At 37.2% G+C, this 12,847-nt stretch overlaps 1 protein-coding gene across 1 annotated transcript in view; it reads right to left on the bottom strand.

Moving 5' to 3' along the window:
* LOC107570194 (ATP-binding cassette sub-family G member 2-like) overlaps positions 1-12,847 on the bottom strand; it is a 24,770-nt gene that overhangs the window by 2,151 nt on the left and 9,772 nt on the right. Inside the window, exons 6-14 of the mRNA XM_016256399.1 lie at positions 11,483-11,634; positions 11,138-11,239; positions 7,243-7,493; positions 5,967-6,049; positions 5,649-5,738; positions 2,389-2,513; positions 2,255-2,306; positions 1,127-1,249; positions 17-433 (exon numbers count right to left, since the gene is read on the bottom strand). Coding sequence (XP_016111885.1) covers positions 17-433; positions 1,127-1,249; positions 2,255-2,306; positions 2,389-2,513; positions 5,649-5,738; positions 5,967-6,049; positions 7,243-7,493; positions 11,138-11,239; positions 11,483-11,634 — 1,395 coding nt within the window. The remainder of the gene's footprint in view (positions 1-16; positions 434-1,126; positions 1,250-2,254; positions 2,307-2,388; positions 2,514-5,648; positions 5,739-5,966; positions 6,050-7,242; positions 7,494-11,137; positions 11,240-11,482; positions 11,635-12,847) is intronic.

Below are 12,847 nucleotides of genomic sequence, written 5' to 3'. Positions count from 1 at the left end.
ACGCTGTAAACTCAACACACTCGGTGGAGATGCATCGGTCTCACGCTGTAAACTCAACACACTCGGTGGAGGAGCACCGGTCTTACGCTGTAAACTCAACACACTCGGTGGAGGAGCACCGGTCTTACGCTGTAAACTCAACACACTCGGTGGAGGAGCACCGGTCTTACGCTGTAAACTCAACACACTCGGTGGAGGAGCATCGGTCTCACTCTGTAAACTCAACACACTCGGTGGAGGAGCATCGGTCTCACTCTGTAAACTCAACACACTCGGTGGAGGAGCATCGGTCTCACTCTGTAAACTCAACACACTCGGTGGAGGAGCATCGGTCTCACTCTGTAAACTCAACACACTCGGTGGAGATGCATCGGTCTCACGCTGTAAACTCAACACACTCGGTGGAGGAGCATCGGTCTCACGCTGTAAACTCCTTCGTCATCAAGTCAACATAAGACACATAGTATGAAGTAATTAATAGCAATAAAAATAACAAGACAAACAATCCAATTTATAAAATACATATAAATAATAGAAATATTATTGTAATATATTTTATATTTTGATATTTAATTTTTTTATTTGGTTTAACTGTGCAGGTGTGTTTATGATAATGAGAATCATAGGAACTGGAAAATTAAACGAAAAACAGTTTTGCTTAAAATAATCAGAGCATTTGTTTTTATTAAACATTGCTGTGCTAAAAAATTACAAAAGTATTTTATATTAACAAAATATATAAATGAAACTTACAAAAAACATGTACAGCAAACAAACACAACTAAAAGGTGTCAAACTGGAGTAACGCCATATTTACTTACTGTACTGTTACTGAATAATCCGTTGAGAAAAAAAGTAAAATATTTTGAACATAATAAAAAACTAGATTTCTGATACAAATCTTTAGTGTGAAAAGTTTAGAACAATAAACCTGAACAATGTCAATGCTTCACATGATTTGTGTCTGAAGCATAACTGGATGTGTTTGTATGATTTCCTTCAGCATACGATGGTGTTTGAGTGGGAAACAGTGCGTGTAATATCTGTGGGATGTGGTGGATGTTGTCGGAGTGTGTGAGGAAGACCACAAGCTTGTGTTTAGGAGAATTTCTTGATGAAGCGCAGCTTGAGGTAAGCGATGATGAGGAAGATGAGGGTCATGATTCCCAGAGCCAAATGATTTTGCCACAAACCCCAGGTTGAGTAATCAATGCCCTGAGCGCTCAGAAAGCCCTCGCCTGTTGAACAGCTGCAATGACAAAATGATGAGAACATGTTGGTTTTCTACACTAGCTACATTCACATGCAACCAAATAATCCGTTAGTAATTGGATTGATGGCTCAATCGGACTGAAAAGCCTTCATTAATCGATCTAACTGAGCACGATCCACATGAAATTTCAATCAGATTAGAAGGGATGGTGTAGACCTATTCTTATCCAATCAAGAGGACATGTGAACACTTGATCGGATTGAAAACTGAAACGGCGCATGTGCAATGACATAGAAATGGCGTAATGATGCATGACGCATGGAACGAGCTGTTGTTTTTGTAGTGTTGTTCTGTCATAAATGATTGTCACGTTATTTGAAAATTCTCTTTCCACTCATCGTCTGTGAAGTGGAGCAGAACAATGTCCCATCAGTCCTCACTTTATACTCTCATCCACAGAAGGCTTGTTTTGGCCACTAGAATGGGCGGTTTTACTGCTTGAGCATGGCACAAAGCTTCACTTGCTCGTCTTCTCCTAGTTAGGACTCAAAGTAGATAAATATTAAGTCTTCTCTTTGAAACAAAGAAAAGAAGCAATGGCAATGGAATAGTATGTGCAACCAGCAGGAAACTGCATTTTCGTGCAGTGTGCGCATGTCAAAAGATCAAAGTCGATATTGAAGCTTGTGACTGACATATAAACGCGCACATCAACCCCATCACTTTATGTAGCATTCATGTAAACACTACGTTCGGATTCATCAATCAGAATGATTTCATTCCAATTGAAACAAAAGGTGTCCATGTAAACGAAGCTACTGAAATATTGTTGAATGAGCTCGTTTTGGCACTAAAGTGAGTGATACATGAAAATGCATTGGAGCAACTGTAGCTTAAATTGATGGAAGGATCCTATTGGCTGAGAGAACTTAACTGACAAGGCGTTTCAGCTGCGATGCATCAGTGAAGCAGTATTTAAGCAGGCATTCTGGCTGGAGCGACAGCCCTCGTGTAAGATCTATGCATGCAAAGATCATGCACGGAATGATGGAGAACAAGAAGATGAAGAACGGCTCGGCAGACGCCTTCAGTCCTGCACAGCAAACACAAACACATCAAGCCACACGTCTGATATCAGACGGACATGAATGATGCGATGACGGCGTGAGTCTCACCGATCATCCAGTACGCCACGCAGCTGAAGATGAAGGCCGGGATGGTGCGCAGAGTCAGGATGTCAGACAGGATCTTAGACAGGAAGTACACCGACACTCTGTAGTATCCGCTGATGTACTCGTGCCTGAGGACACGCCCACCACCACGACATCATCAATCAATCAAATATTCAAATTACAATCAATCACCAAGAATGGCACAGAAAATATCAGGCTTATTGCTTTTATAAAACGGTTATTCCATATACGTAGTAAGGTTTCACAAAATAAAGCAGAGCAAATAAAGTGTAATGATATTAATAAAAACTGTATTCTTCCACCAAACAATGTAGCGCCTCAGAAACAGTTGTGGTTGCTACAAAGTGTTTGCAGAGCAACACACAGACGTAAACAAAGGTGTGTGTTACTTTGTAGCGTCATTCACAACAGCTTCGAACGCGGCTCAGCCAATCAGAATCAAGCACCGGAACTCTCCGTTTCATAAACTTTATTTTAAACTCAAGTTAATGCATCAGCGTAATGTTTAACACGCTTTGACAGATGCGTGTGCCATTTAATGTGAGATATGTTTCCTCAGCGCATAATCTGCATTTTACGGTATCATCCTTTTCTGTAAATGTTACATATTCATTCATGTTTCTATTTTGCATGAAGGCTCGTCCTGACGATCTGCGTTAAACTTCAGACTACACTGAGCTTCATTTTGTTGATATATCTGTTATTGGACGTTAAAAGTCAACGTTTAATTCAAGTATTTTATGATAGTAACTGTAAAGGGATAACAGAGTGTAATTGAAAATAAATGTAAGATGTTTCTTACATTTACAGTATAAAGAAATGACAGTAACAGGTGTTCCTGCAGGACATTCCTCTCATCTGTTAACACTGAGTTTGTGTTTTTCTTTACTATCTTCATCATTATTATTTCCATTTTTAATATAGGGAATTAAACTGTCCTTTGTCCATTTAAACTGTGCTTTATAACTCTTTTACACATAATGTTAACATAGAGATATATTCAGTATGCTTTCCTAGCATTCAGTTGGCACTTTTGTTTGAAGGACAACATTGGGGCAGGAAAATCCTAAACCCTTTAAAAATCCGATTAATCGAAAAAATAATCAGGCAACTAATCAGGGTGCGAATTACGGGGGGGTTTGGGGGGGGTCTGACCCCCCTAAAGAAGGCTTGATCCCCCCTGATGGACCTCAAAACTAGATGTGGGGGGGTCAGATAGAAAGTAGGCTAGCCTACGCATATGGAGATTTACTTGTAAATATTAATATGTATTTGTATAGCTCTGACTGATTTTAAAAATGTAATTTTGGCAGCCCCTGAAATGGGTCGTACTGACAGTACCTGAGCGGTTGAAGAATACGCTACAGCGCTCATTCAAAGACATGCATTTATTGCTTGGACGGAGCAAGTACACCTGGAATGCATGTGCAGATTCAGTCGAGAGATAAAGTTTACCCTCTTCTACTTAATGCTGTTGAACTGAATTTACGGAGAAAACGATTTGCTAAAATAACCACAACATTAACAGCAACGCTAAAATACAAGCGTGTGGTAATGCTAGTCAGATGCACATGAAAGTTGCACGTGTTACGATAACATTAAACACTGTGTGATTTCTTTCAGAATCATCATTGGCGTTTAGAAAGACGATAATAGGTTACATAAAAGTTTTTTTTACCTACAGTAAAAATGAAGATAAGGTGTGAATAATTACATTTTAGACACATTGTCAGTAATTTCGCCAACAAAGATAAGGAGAACTGTTGTGCGTCTCTGATCAACACACAGAATCCAAGTTTTTAAACGAATCGACTGAATCAATGATTCAGTGAGCCATTCATAAAGGCAGTCACTTGCTTCGTTTCTGAATGAATCAGACGTTTGAACGAATCGATTGAATGAATGACTGAATCAATCACTTATTAAAACAGGGATTTGTCACCACCTACTGGCACTTTTAGTTTTGTATTAAGAGTATTGTTTCTTTTTAAAAATAATTGTATATTTCACTAGCCTATTTATTTGTATTTTTGTATGTTGAATTAAAATATGTACTGTATTTCTAAAGCTACTTTTTTGTAATGTCTAAATTTTGTTTTTTCTAAATTAACACAATGACTATTATCTTTAATAACAACTTTATCTTTAATTTATCGGCACATGATGTGCATGTTAATTAATTAATCTTATTAATTTGAGATTAATTTGATTAATTAATTAATTGGCACATTATGTAATTAATTCGATTTTTTTTTAAACAATCACTTGACAGCCCTATTTAAAACATAATAAAAATCAAAATAATCGTTAGTTGCAGCCCTACCCACGACCTATGGGTTATAAGTCCAACTCTCTATTTTGTATTCCCAAAAATATAGTTTTTAAAAAACAAAACTTAAGAAGAAATCAAATTCTTGAAACAAATCTTCTTAAAAATCATCACAAATGACTTCTTAACCCTCTAGTGCTCTTTAGCCATTTTTGACCATTCGAATGGTACAAAACTTGGTGAAGGTTTTGGCACTTTCTGTGTGGAAAAACCCCACAAAACAAATTCATGATTTGAAAAGGTTAAATGGTCCTGAAAATAATAGTCACTCTTGTACTGTTCACAGTCAAAAATCACCACATTACAGGGGATGAATGGGAAGCGAATTTCATCTAGTGGAAACGTTTGGTACTGCACCCAAACAAAATCTAATACTGTACATTTTTTTGTGATATCAACCTCAAATTTGGAGCACAACTTGTTTAGATTTATGGCTTTGATTTTCACATAGTTTTAGATTGAAACGTTTGGAAAAATACATATTTCGTATAAATTTTGTATTTTTGTGTACTTTTAAAACAATACACAAAATCCTATAATTTATTTTTAATTCAACTTTTTTTAAAACAAAACAAAAAACTTTAAATTAAATATTAAGATTATGTTTATTATATATTAAGATTATTTTATTTATTTACCTGCATGTCATGTGATCACCAGAGGAATTATATTTCACCAAAGTATTTGACAAATGTTATTTAAAATAAATGATAATAATAATAAATAAATAAAATAAACGTGTATTAAAACTACAAATACTCCCACTATCAACTAATTACGCTACATTTATTTACTTGCATAAGTTATTTCACCTCCTACAGAATGTTTGGATAAACTAAATTTAGTTGTTTTTTTAAAAGGAAGAACAGGTTCTTATTTGCCAACTCGTGTGTGTGTGTGTGTGTTTACTCACACAAACAGATTCCTCTCTGCGATGAAGAGTTCAGCTGAAGAAACAGCGCTGAAGCACTGATTGATGGTGATGAAGAAGAGCACACCTATCCTGAAACACACACATACACACACTACTGTTAGAGGACAACTAATAGGAGTTTTTCAAAATGTATGAGGCATGAAGTACATTAAGTTGCAACACAATTTTACTCTGTAAATTATATTTGAAAACAGAAGGGCTGAAAAGATCACTGAATCACTTCTAATTCAAGCAGAAATGATTTATCTCACAGAAATATTGAAATAATTACAGAACTGGATGAATGCGTTTTCATACCTGTTTTGAATGCCGCTCGAATTATCCTTCACTCCAAAAAATATGACTCCAACAACCAGAGCCAGGAAAATCGTCACTCCGATCTGGAGAAACAATCTCAGATTGATATAGAAATACTAACATCAACCCAAATCAAAACTTCATCTTTATTTTCTTTTAACATTTATTTATATATTTTTTGTTGTTGTTGTTCTTTTCACATATATTTTGTTTAATGACAAAATAAAAAGAAAGAAAAAAGATAACTGAAATATTTTCAGTGTTGCTTAAGTTTATATCACCAGCAAATTCATTGCAAATATATTGTGAATATTCAATGAATCAAACTGAATTCATATAAATCTATGAGCATAGTTGATGAAAATCAAATAATTAATAAAATGCTAATGTACAATTTACATAAATCATTTTGAACTGAAAATAACAAAAATAAAGCATCTATTAAAAAAGATTAAATATTTTATGTTTACCTGCTTGAGCTATTATATTTCACTAAAACAAACAAAAAAAACTGTTACTTAAGATGAAATACATAAAATTAAAAATTAAATATAAAATTATTTTACTTAAAATAATTTTTTTTAAATTTTATTTCAGCCAGTTGCCAAGGAAACATTCAATTTTCATTTAGTTTAACTTGATGTATAAAAATAACTACAACTATAAAAATAAAAATTCATTTAAAAATAGCATTTAAATAACAAAACAAAAATAAAATACATGACAAAAACAACAAAATTACTAAACCTTTAACTAACATTAAAATAAAAACAGAAAACAGACAAATTTTAATAAATCATTTTGAAATTAAAACAATCAAAATAAAACAATAAACACTAAAAAATATTAAATTATTTGTTTATATTTATCTATTATCTATTTCACTAAATTACCTGAATTATATTTCACTAAAACCATTAAAAAAGTTACTTGAAATAAAATACCTGAAAATATAATATATTTTAAAAAATTATACTTATTTTATTTCAGTTGCCAAGGCAACTTTTAATTTACTAAACTAAAAATGAAATATAAATGAATAAAAAAATAAACAGACATAAACAGACATATAAAATTACAAAAATATAAAAATAAAACTAATTTAAAATAATAATAAAAACTATACTAGTATCTCAAATATACTAACATAACATTATGTGTCTTGTTAAATTACTGAAATAGTGTCTTAAAATCTCAGAGGGACTTCAGTTAAATATCTCAGCTCACAGGCTGATAAAAAGATCTGTGAATGCCTGATGTAGAAGGTGGCACTGACCTGAGCGAATGAGGTCTGCGGGTTCAGCATGAGGTTCCTGAAGGTTCTCTTGAGAACCCAGTTGAACTGGTGGAAGAAGGACGTGTTGTAGGTGATGGTTCTGGATTTGGGTCGAGTGCTGTAGTCCTGTCCCTGAACGATTCGCTCCAGCTCGCTTTTGGTCTGTTTGTAGCTGGAGCTGTTCTTGTATTCCTCCACCAAACGGTCCTCGATGCCCTTCAGAGATGAACTCAGCTGCTCCTGGTCCAGGTCTGAGACACACAAACACATTTATTTAAACAAAAAAATGTCTCGGGTTACATGCAAAACCCTTGTTTCCTGAATAGGGAATGAGATGCTGCGTAGTGATGACGCATTGGGAATGCCCCTTGCCCCAGTGCCCCTTGCCCCAGTGCCAATCTGAAACTTTATGAAATCACGCCAATTTATTGGCTGATGGCACAGGCATCTCCTCAGTGGCGCTACTTCACTCACCTAATAATAGTAAGTGCGCCATCAACTCCTCAGATTCTCTACCGAAGAAGCTTCTTCGGCAACATAAGGAACTTGGCAGCAAACACAGCATCTCATTCCTTATTCAGGGAACATGGGTTACACGTGTAACCCGAGACGTTTCCTTTCATAGGTTCACTCAATGCTGCGCAGCAATGACAATGATATACCACACACACCAAGCTAAGCACTGCTGGGAACCAGACTAAACGCAGTCAGTTGGTTCATGCAGAAAGGACCCGGGAACCAGGAGCCACGTCCAAATCCAAGTTGAAAAACCTGATTAAAAAATGCCACCCTGCCACAACACAAACATCCTCCAAAGGGACCTCTTTAAAAAGAGCCTGGGAGGATGCGACACTCCTATTAAAGTGAGCTCTAAGGACTAGAGGTGAAGGGAGTCTACGCACCTCATAAGCTAGAGAGATAGCGTCTTTCACCCAATGATAAAAATCCTGTGCTTGGAGGCGGCAAGCCCTCTGCGGCCAGCACCAAAGCACACTAGCATTGGGATGACTTGTACCACAGGCCAGAGTAGTCTACATAAATCTTCAGGGCCTGAACAGGGCAAAGTAGATGAAGCCTCTCCTCCAAAGAAGAAGCAAAGAGAGGAGGACAGAAGGCATGAAGCACAACCACTTGGGAACGGAATGACGTGGACAAGACTTTGGGGATGTAACCAGTTTTGGGTCGCAGAAACACCTTCACAAGACCCGGGGGAAACTCCATGCATGGCTCACTCACAGAGAAAGCCTGCATATCCCCTACACACTTGAGAGAGGCCAACACTAACAAAAGCGCCACCTAAAGGGTCAGAATCTGGTCAGGAGTCAACTCAAAATGCGGTCCCGATAACCCCTCCAGAATGACTGATAATAGCCGCAACGTAAACCCTCAAAGTAGTCGTGCTCCGGCATCAAAGTTCTCTCGCAGAAATTAAAGCACTGAGCCAACTGGTCAGCTGAATCCTGCCCTGGAATTGAGACAGTAGGGTCCTGATTAGAATATCCCACTGGGTTTGCTCCACCAGGGAAGGCAACTCCGAGAACCATGTCTGAGATGGCCAGAACGGGGCCACCAACAGGAGTCTGATCCCGCATTCCTTCACTCTGCAAAGAACCACAGGAATCAATTTTACCAGAGGAAATGCATACAATCTCAGATCCAGCCAAGGGGGAGCGAAAGCGTCTATCCCCAGGGGCGCCGGGTGTGACAGGGAGAACCAAAGGGGTCACTGATTCGAGTCCTGTGATGCAAGGAGGTCTACCTCTGCCTCGCCGAAAAGACTCAAAATCTCAGCCACCGTCTGGTGGTTCAGCATCCAGTCCCCCGACCTGAGTTGCTGTCTCAACAGGAAGTCCACAAAGCACCCGGTAAATGAACCTGCCTTAAGCCCAGAGGAGACAACGCACATGCCTGTTTCAGAGTGTGTGACCACGAACCTCCCTGGTGTTTTTTGTGAGACACCACCGCTACTTTGTACATCCTGACTATAACATGACAACCCGTCAGGACTGGGAGGAAGTGATCCAGGGCTAGAAAAATGCCGCACAACTCTAGGCAGTTTATGTGCCATGAGACAACCTCGCCTGTCCAGATGCCACGAGCTGGTCTGCTCTCGAAGGCCGCGCCCCAACTGGTCGGGGAGGCGTCTGTCATGATAATCGGACAATGGGAAACAGCGCCTATCTTGACCCCTTGTAACAGAAAAAGAGGCTCTCTCCACTTCCCGAGAGCATGGAAGCAACTATGTAAAACTATCAGCAAGCAGAGAGCCAGCCAGGAAAGGCAAATTCCTCTGAGTTTCATCCACCACAGAAAGGCCTCATGTGGAGCAGTCCCAGTGGCAACACAAGAGAGGCTGCCGCCACGAGACCCAGATTTCAGCGACAAATGCCCATCGTGACATGATGGCTGCACTTGAAGGCCAAACACGCTCGGATACTGGAAACCCAAGCAGGTGTCAAACAGGCCTGCATCGAGAGTGAATTGAGCTGGACCTCCAAGACACTGGTTCTCTGGGAAGGAGTTAAGATGCTCTTCTGAGCGTTCAGCTTGAGGCCAAGAGACTGAAGGTGGTGGAGAAGAATTTCCCTGTCACGAAACACCAGCTCCCTTGTTTGAGCCAATCGTCCACGGTAGTTAAGCACACGGATGCCCTGGAGCCTCAAAGGGGCCAGAAACACATCCATACACTTGGTGAACATCTTTGGAGCCAGAGACAGACAGAATGGCAGAACCCTATACTGGTATGCCTTTCCCCCAAAGGCCCACCTCTGTATACCAGAAAGCGCATGACGGTGGATATCACAGACTTGAAATCGGAGAGCATTTCAAAGGGGGACAAATATGTTTGAACGGTCGGTCCCTTGCTCCTGAAACATGGGAAGCTCTCCGTTTCCTAACCCGAAGATCAGGAACGGCTCAGCAAAGCTGAAGCAGAAGGTTGGTCCTACAGGGCTTGGAGGAAAGAAGAGGGTGGGACTTCCAGGATGGAGCAGACAAAGGCGAGAGGTGTGTGGCCAGTGTGTCCTCAATCGCTGGAATGCTAGCATAGCCCTGCTCCACAGAACCAACAAGACTGGTGAAGTCAGAGGCCGCTGCATTAGTGAGACGAGCAGAAAATGGCTGCTTCCAGGATCTTGAGATCTCATGATGAAGATCACTGAAAAATGTCAGCTTTCTCCGAACGAGATGTGAATTAGGGCTGCTCAGGAAATGCTTGTCAAGCTTATCAAAGCACATAATACAATTACTAAATCTTCTTAATTAAAATTAAAATGCATAATTAAAATATAAAAATTAACATATAATTCAAATTAATAAATTAATTAAAAGTATATAAATAATCAGATAACACTATTTTCAGCTTTTTAGTAAAAAAAATTGCTAAATGTTTTCTAAATAGTGTAATATAAAAATGTCCATGATTTTCTGAATTTACATTGAGTTTTAAAATGTCATATTTATGATTGATATTTATTCAGATCATCATGACTGTGGGAACACTGTAGTTATGCCAGTGATATAATTGATCACTATTTAATTTGTATGGATATAAAGCCACCAATGTCATTAAAATAACGATAACAAAAATAACTATAGTTTAGTATAGTTTTTTAGATCTGATTAGAGTGAACAGGATTTAATTATGTTGTGCGGAAAGCATTTTGGTCAACGCCAGTTGTTTTAAATGTGCTATAGAAATAAATCTTTACTGTATTGTATTTATCTTATATATAATAAAAAATACAATAATAATAATAAAATGGAATAAAATAATAAAAATAAAATACATTTTACATCATTCAGACAGTCTCTTCCTGTCTAAGTGGCATTTCCTGACTAAAATAAGCCACAAAGTGACCTTTATACTGCAAGAAAACAAGAAAAACTGTCGTACCCTCATTGCCGTTTAACTTGTTGAGAGTGACGGCGGTGGAGTCTCCATTGATGACATCCAAGAAGAAATCAGCAGGGTTGTTATGAGGTTCACAGGTGTATCCTGAGACACACACACACACACACATCAGTATCGGGATGTGAGGGTCAGTTCACGTGTGTGTGTGTGTGAGTGTGAGTGTGTGTGTGTGAGTGTGTGTGTGTGAGTGTGAGTGTGTATGAGTGTGTGAGTGTGAGTGTGTGAGTGTGTGTGAGTGTGAGTGTGTGTGTGAGTGTGTGAGTGTGGGTGTGTGTGTGTGTGTGTGTGTGAGTGTGTGTGTGAGTGTGTGTGTGTGTGTTTTCATACCGATCTGCATGAAGTAGTCCAGGGCATCCTGAGCCGGCCCGTGATACACCAGCCTTCCTCCCACCAGCAGCGTGAGGCTGTCGAACAGCCGGTAGATAGAGTACCGCGGCTGATGGATGGACAGGATGATGGTGCGACCGCTGTTCGCCATTCTGAACAAACCACAGGTTAAACACACGGGACAGTTAAAACACAGAACGGCACGGTGCTGTAGGTAAATCTCACAACAATTGCAGTCATATTTCATCGCACAAGAGCAAAATAATTATTAAATGTAATTTTATTTAATTTTAAAATCAAATTATTAATTTAGAAATAAAAAATGATATGGAGATATTAGTTATTATTAAATATGTAAAAAAAATATATATTTAAAAAAATTATAAATAATACATAAGAGATTTGGCCCATTGTGATATCTTCATTATTTAACAAAATTATACAAACACACACACATTACATTTTAATTATTAGCTATTATTAAATGTATAAATAAAATGCATATGAAATGTAAAAAACAAACAAACTGTATTTTAGGATTTGCCCCCGTACTTTTTTTCATTATTTAACAAAATAATATATTATAAGTAATATATTATTATATATTATGAAATATACTACAATATTATTAATAATACATATCCTAACATATATATTATATCATTAAATGTAAGTGAACAATTTAATTTAGAATATAATATAACTTAAGGCTGTGCATATTTGCATAATGTACAGTATATTTAACTGTTTTTAAATTATCGTAAGTTTACAATAAGACAGAATTGTCTTTATTGTGATATTCTCATTAAATCATTTAACTTTAAATCATTAACATTAACATTTAATTTAACATTAAATAATTTAACGTTGAATCAGCATAACCTAGATTGTAAAAACAAAAAAGTGTGAATAATTTACATAATATATATTAATAAAAAAAAATTACATATTCCTAAATATTCATATTTAACAACACACACATTATTTAGGGTTTTTAATTCTTATTAAATCTGATTAATATTTATTACTATACCAATATTCATTTTGCTAAATTGCAGTGAGTACAATCTGCCCATGTGAGACATCAATCTGTTCTTATTGGGTCTTATTGAAGATATTAGAACAGTAATAAGTATATGCAATAACCTAGTGCTTTCTAGCGGGATAGACTAAACTATTTTAAAACTATTACACACCTTTAAGTAGGGCTGGACGATAAAATTATAATTATCATGATCTAATTTTCCTCGATAAAACGATAATGTTTGATAAATGTTCAATATTACAAACACTGTGCGCAATGATACAGTCAGAACACTTTAAATCTACAAATCACCATAATTTACCATGAATTTACTGTAGTAA

Source organism: Sinocyclocheilus grahami, unplaced genomic scaffold, assembly GCF_001515645.1.
Source record: "Sinocyclocheilus grahami isolate Dianchi unplaced genomic scaffold, SAMN03320097.WGS_v1.1 scaffold1425.1, whole genome shotgun sequence".
NCBI lineage: Eukaryota > Metazoa > Chordata > Actinopteri > Cypriniformes > Cyprinidae > Sinocyclocheilus > Sinocyclocheilus grahami.
The sequence above is the reverse complement of the archived record's forward strand: the minus strand, read 5'-3'. Positions and strand labels throughout refer to the sequence as shown.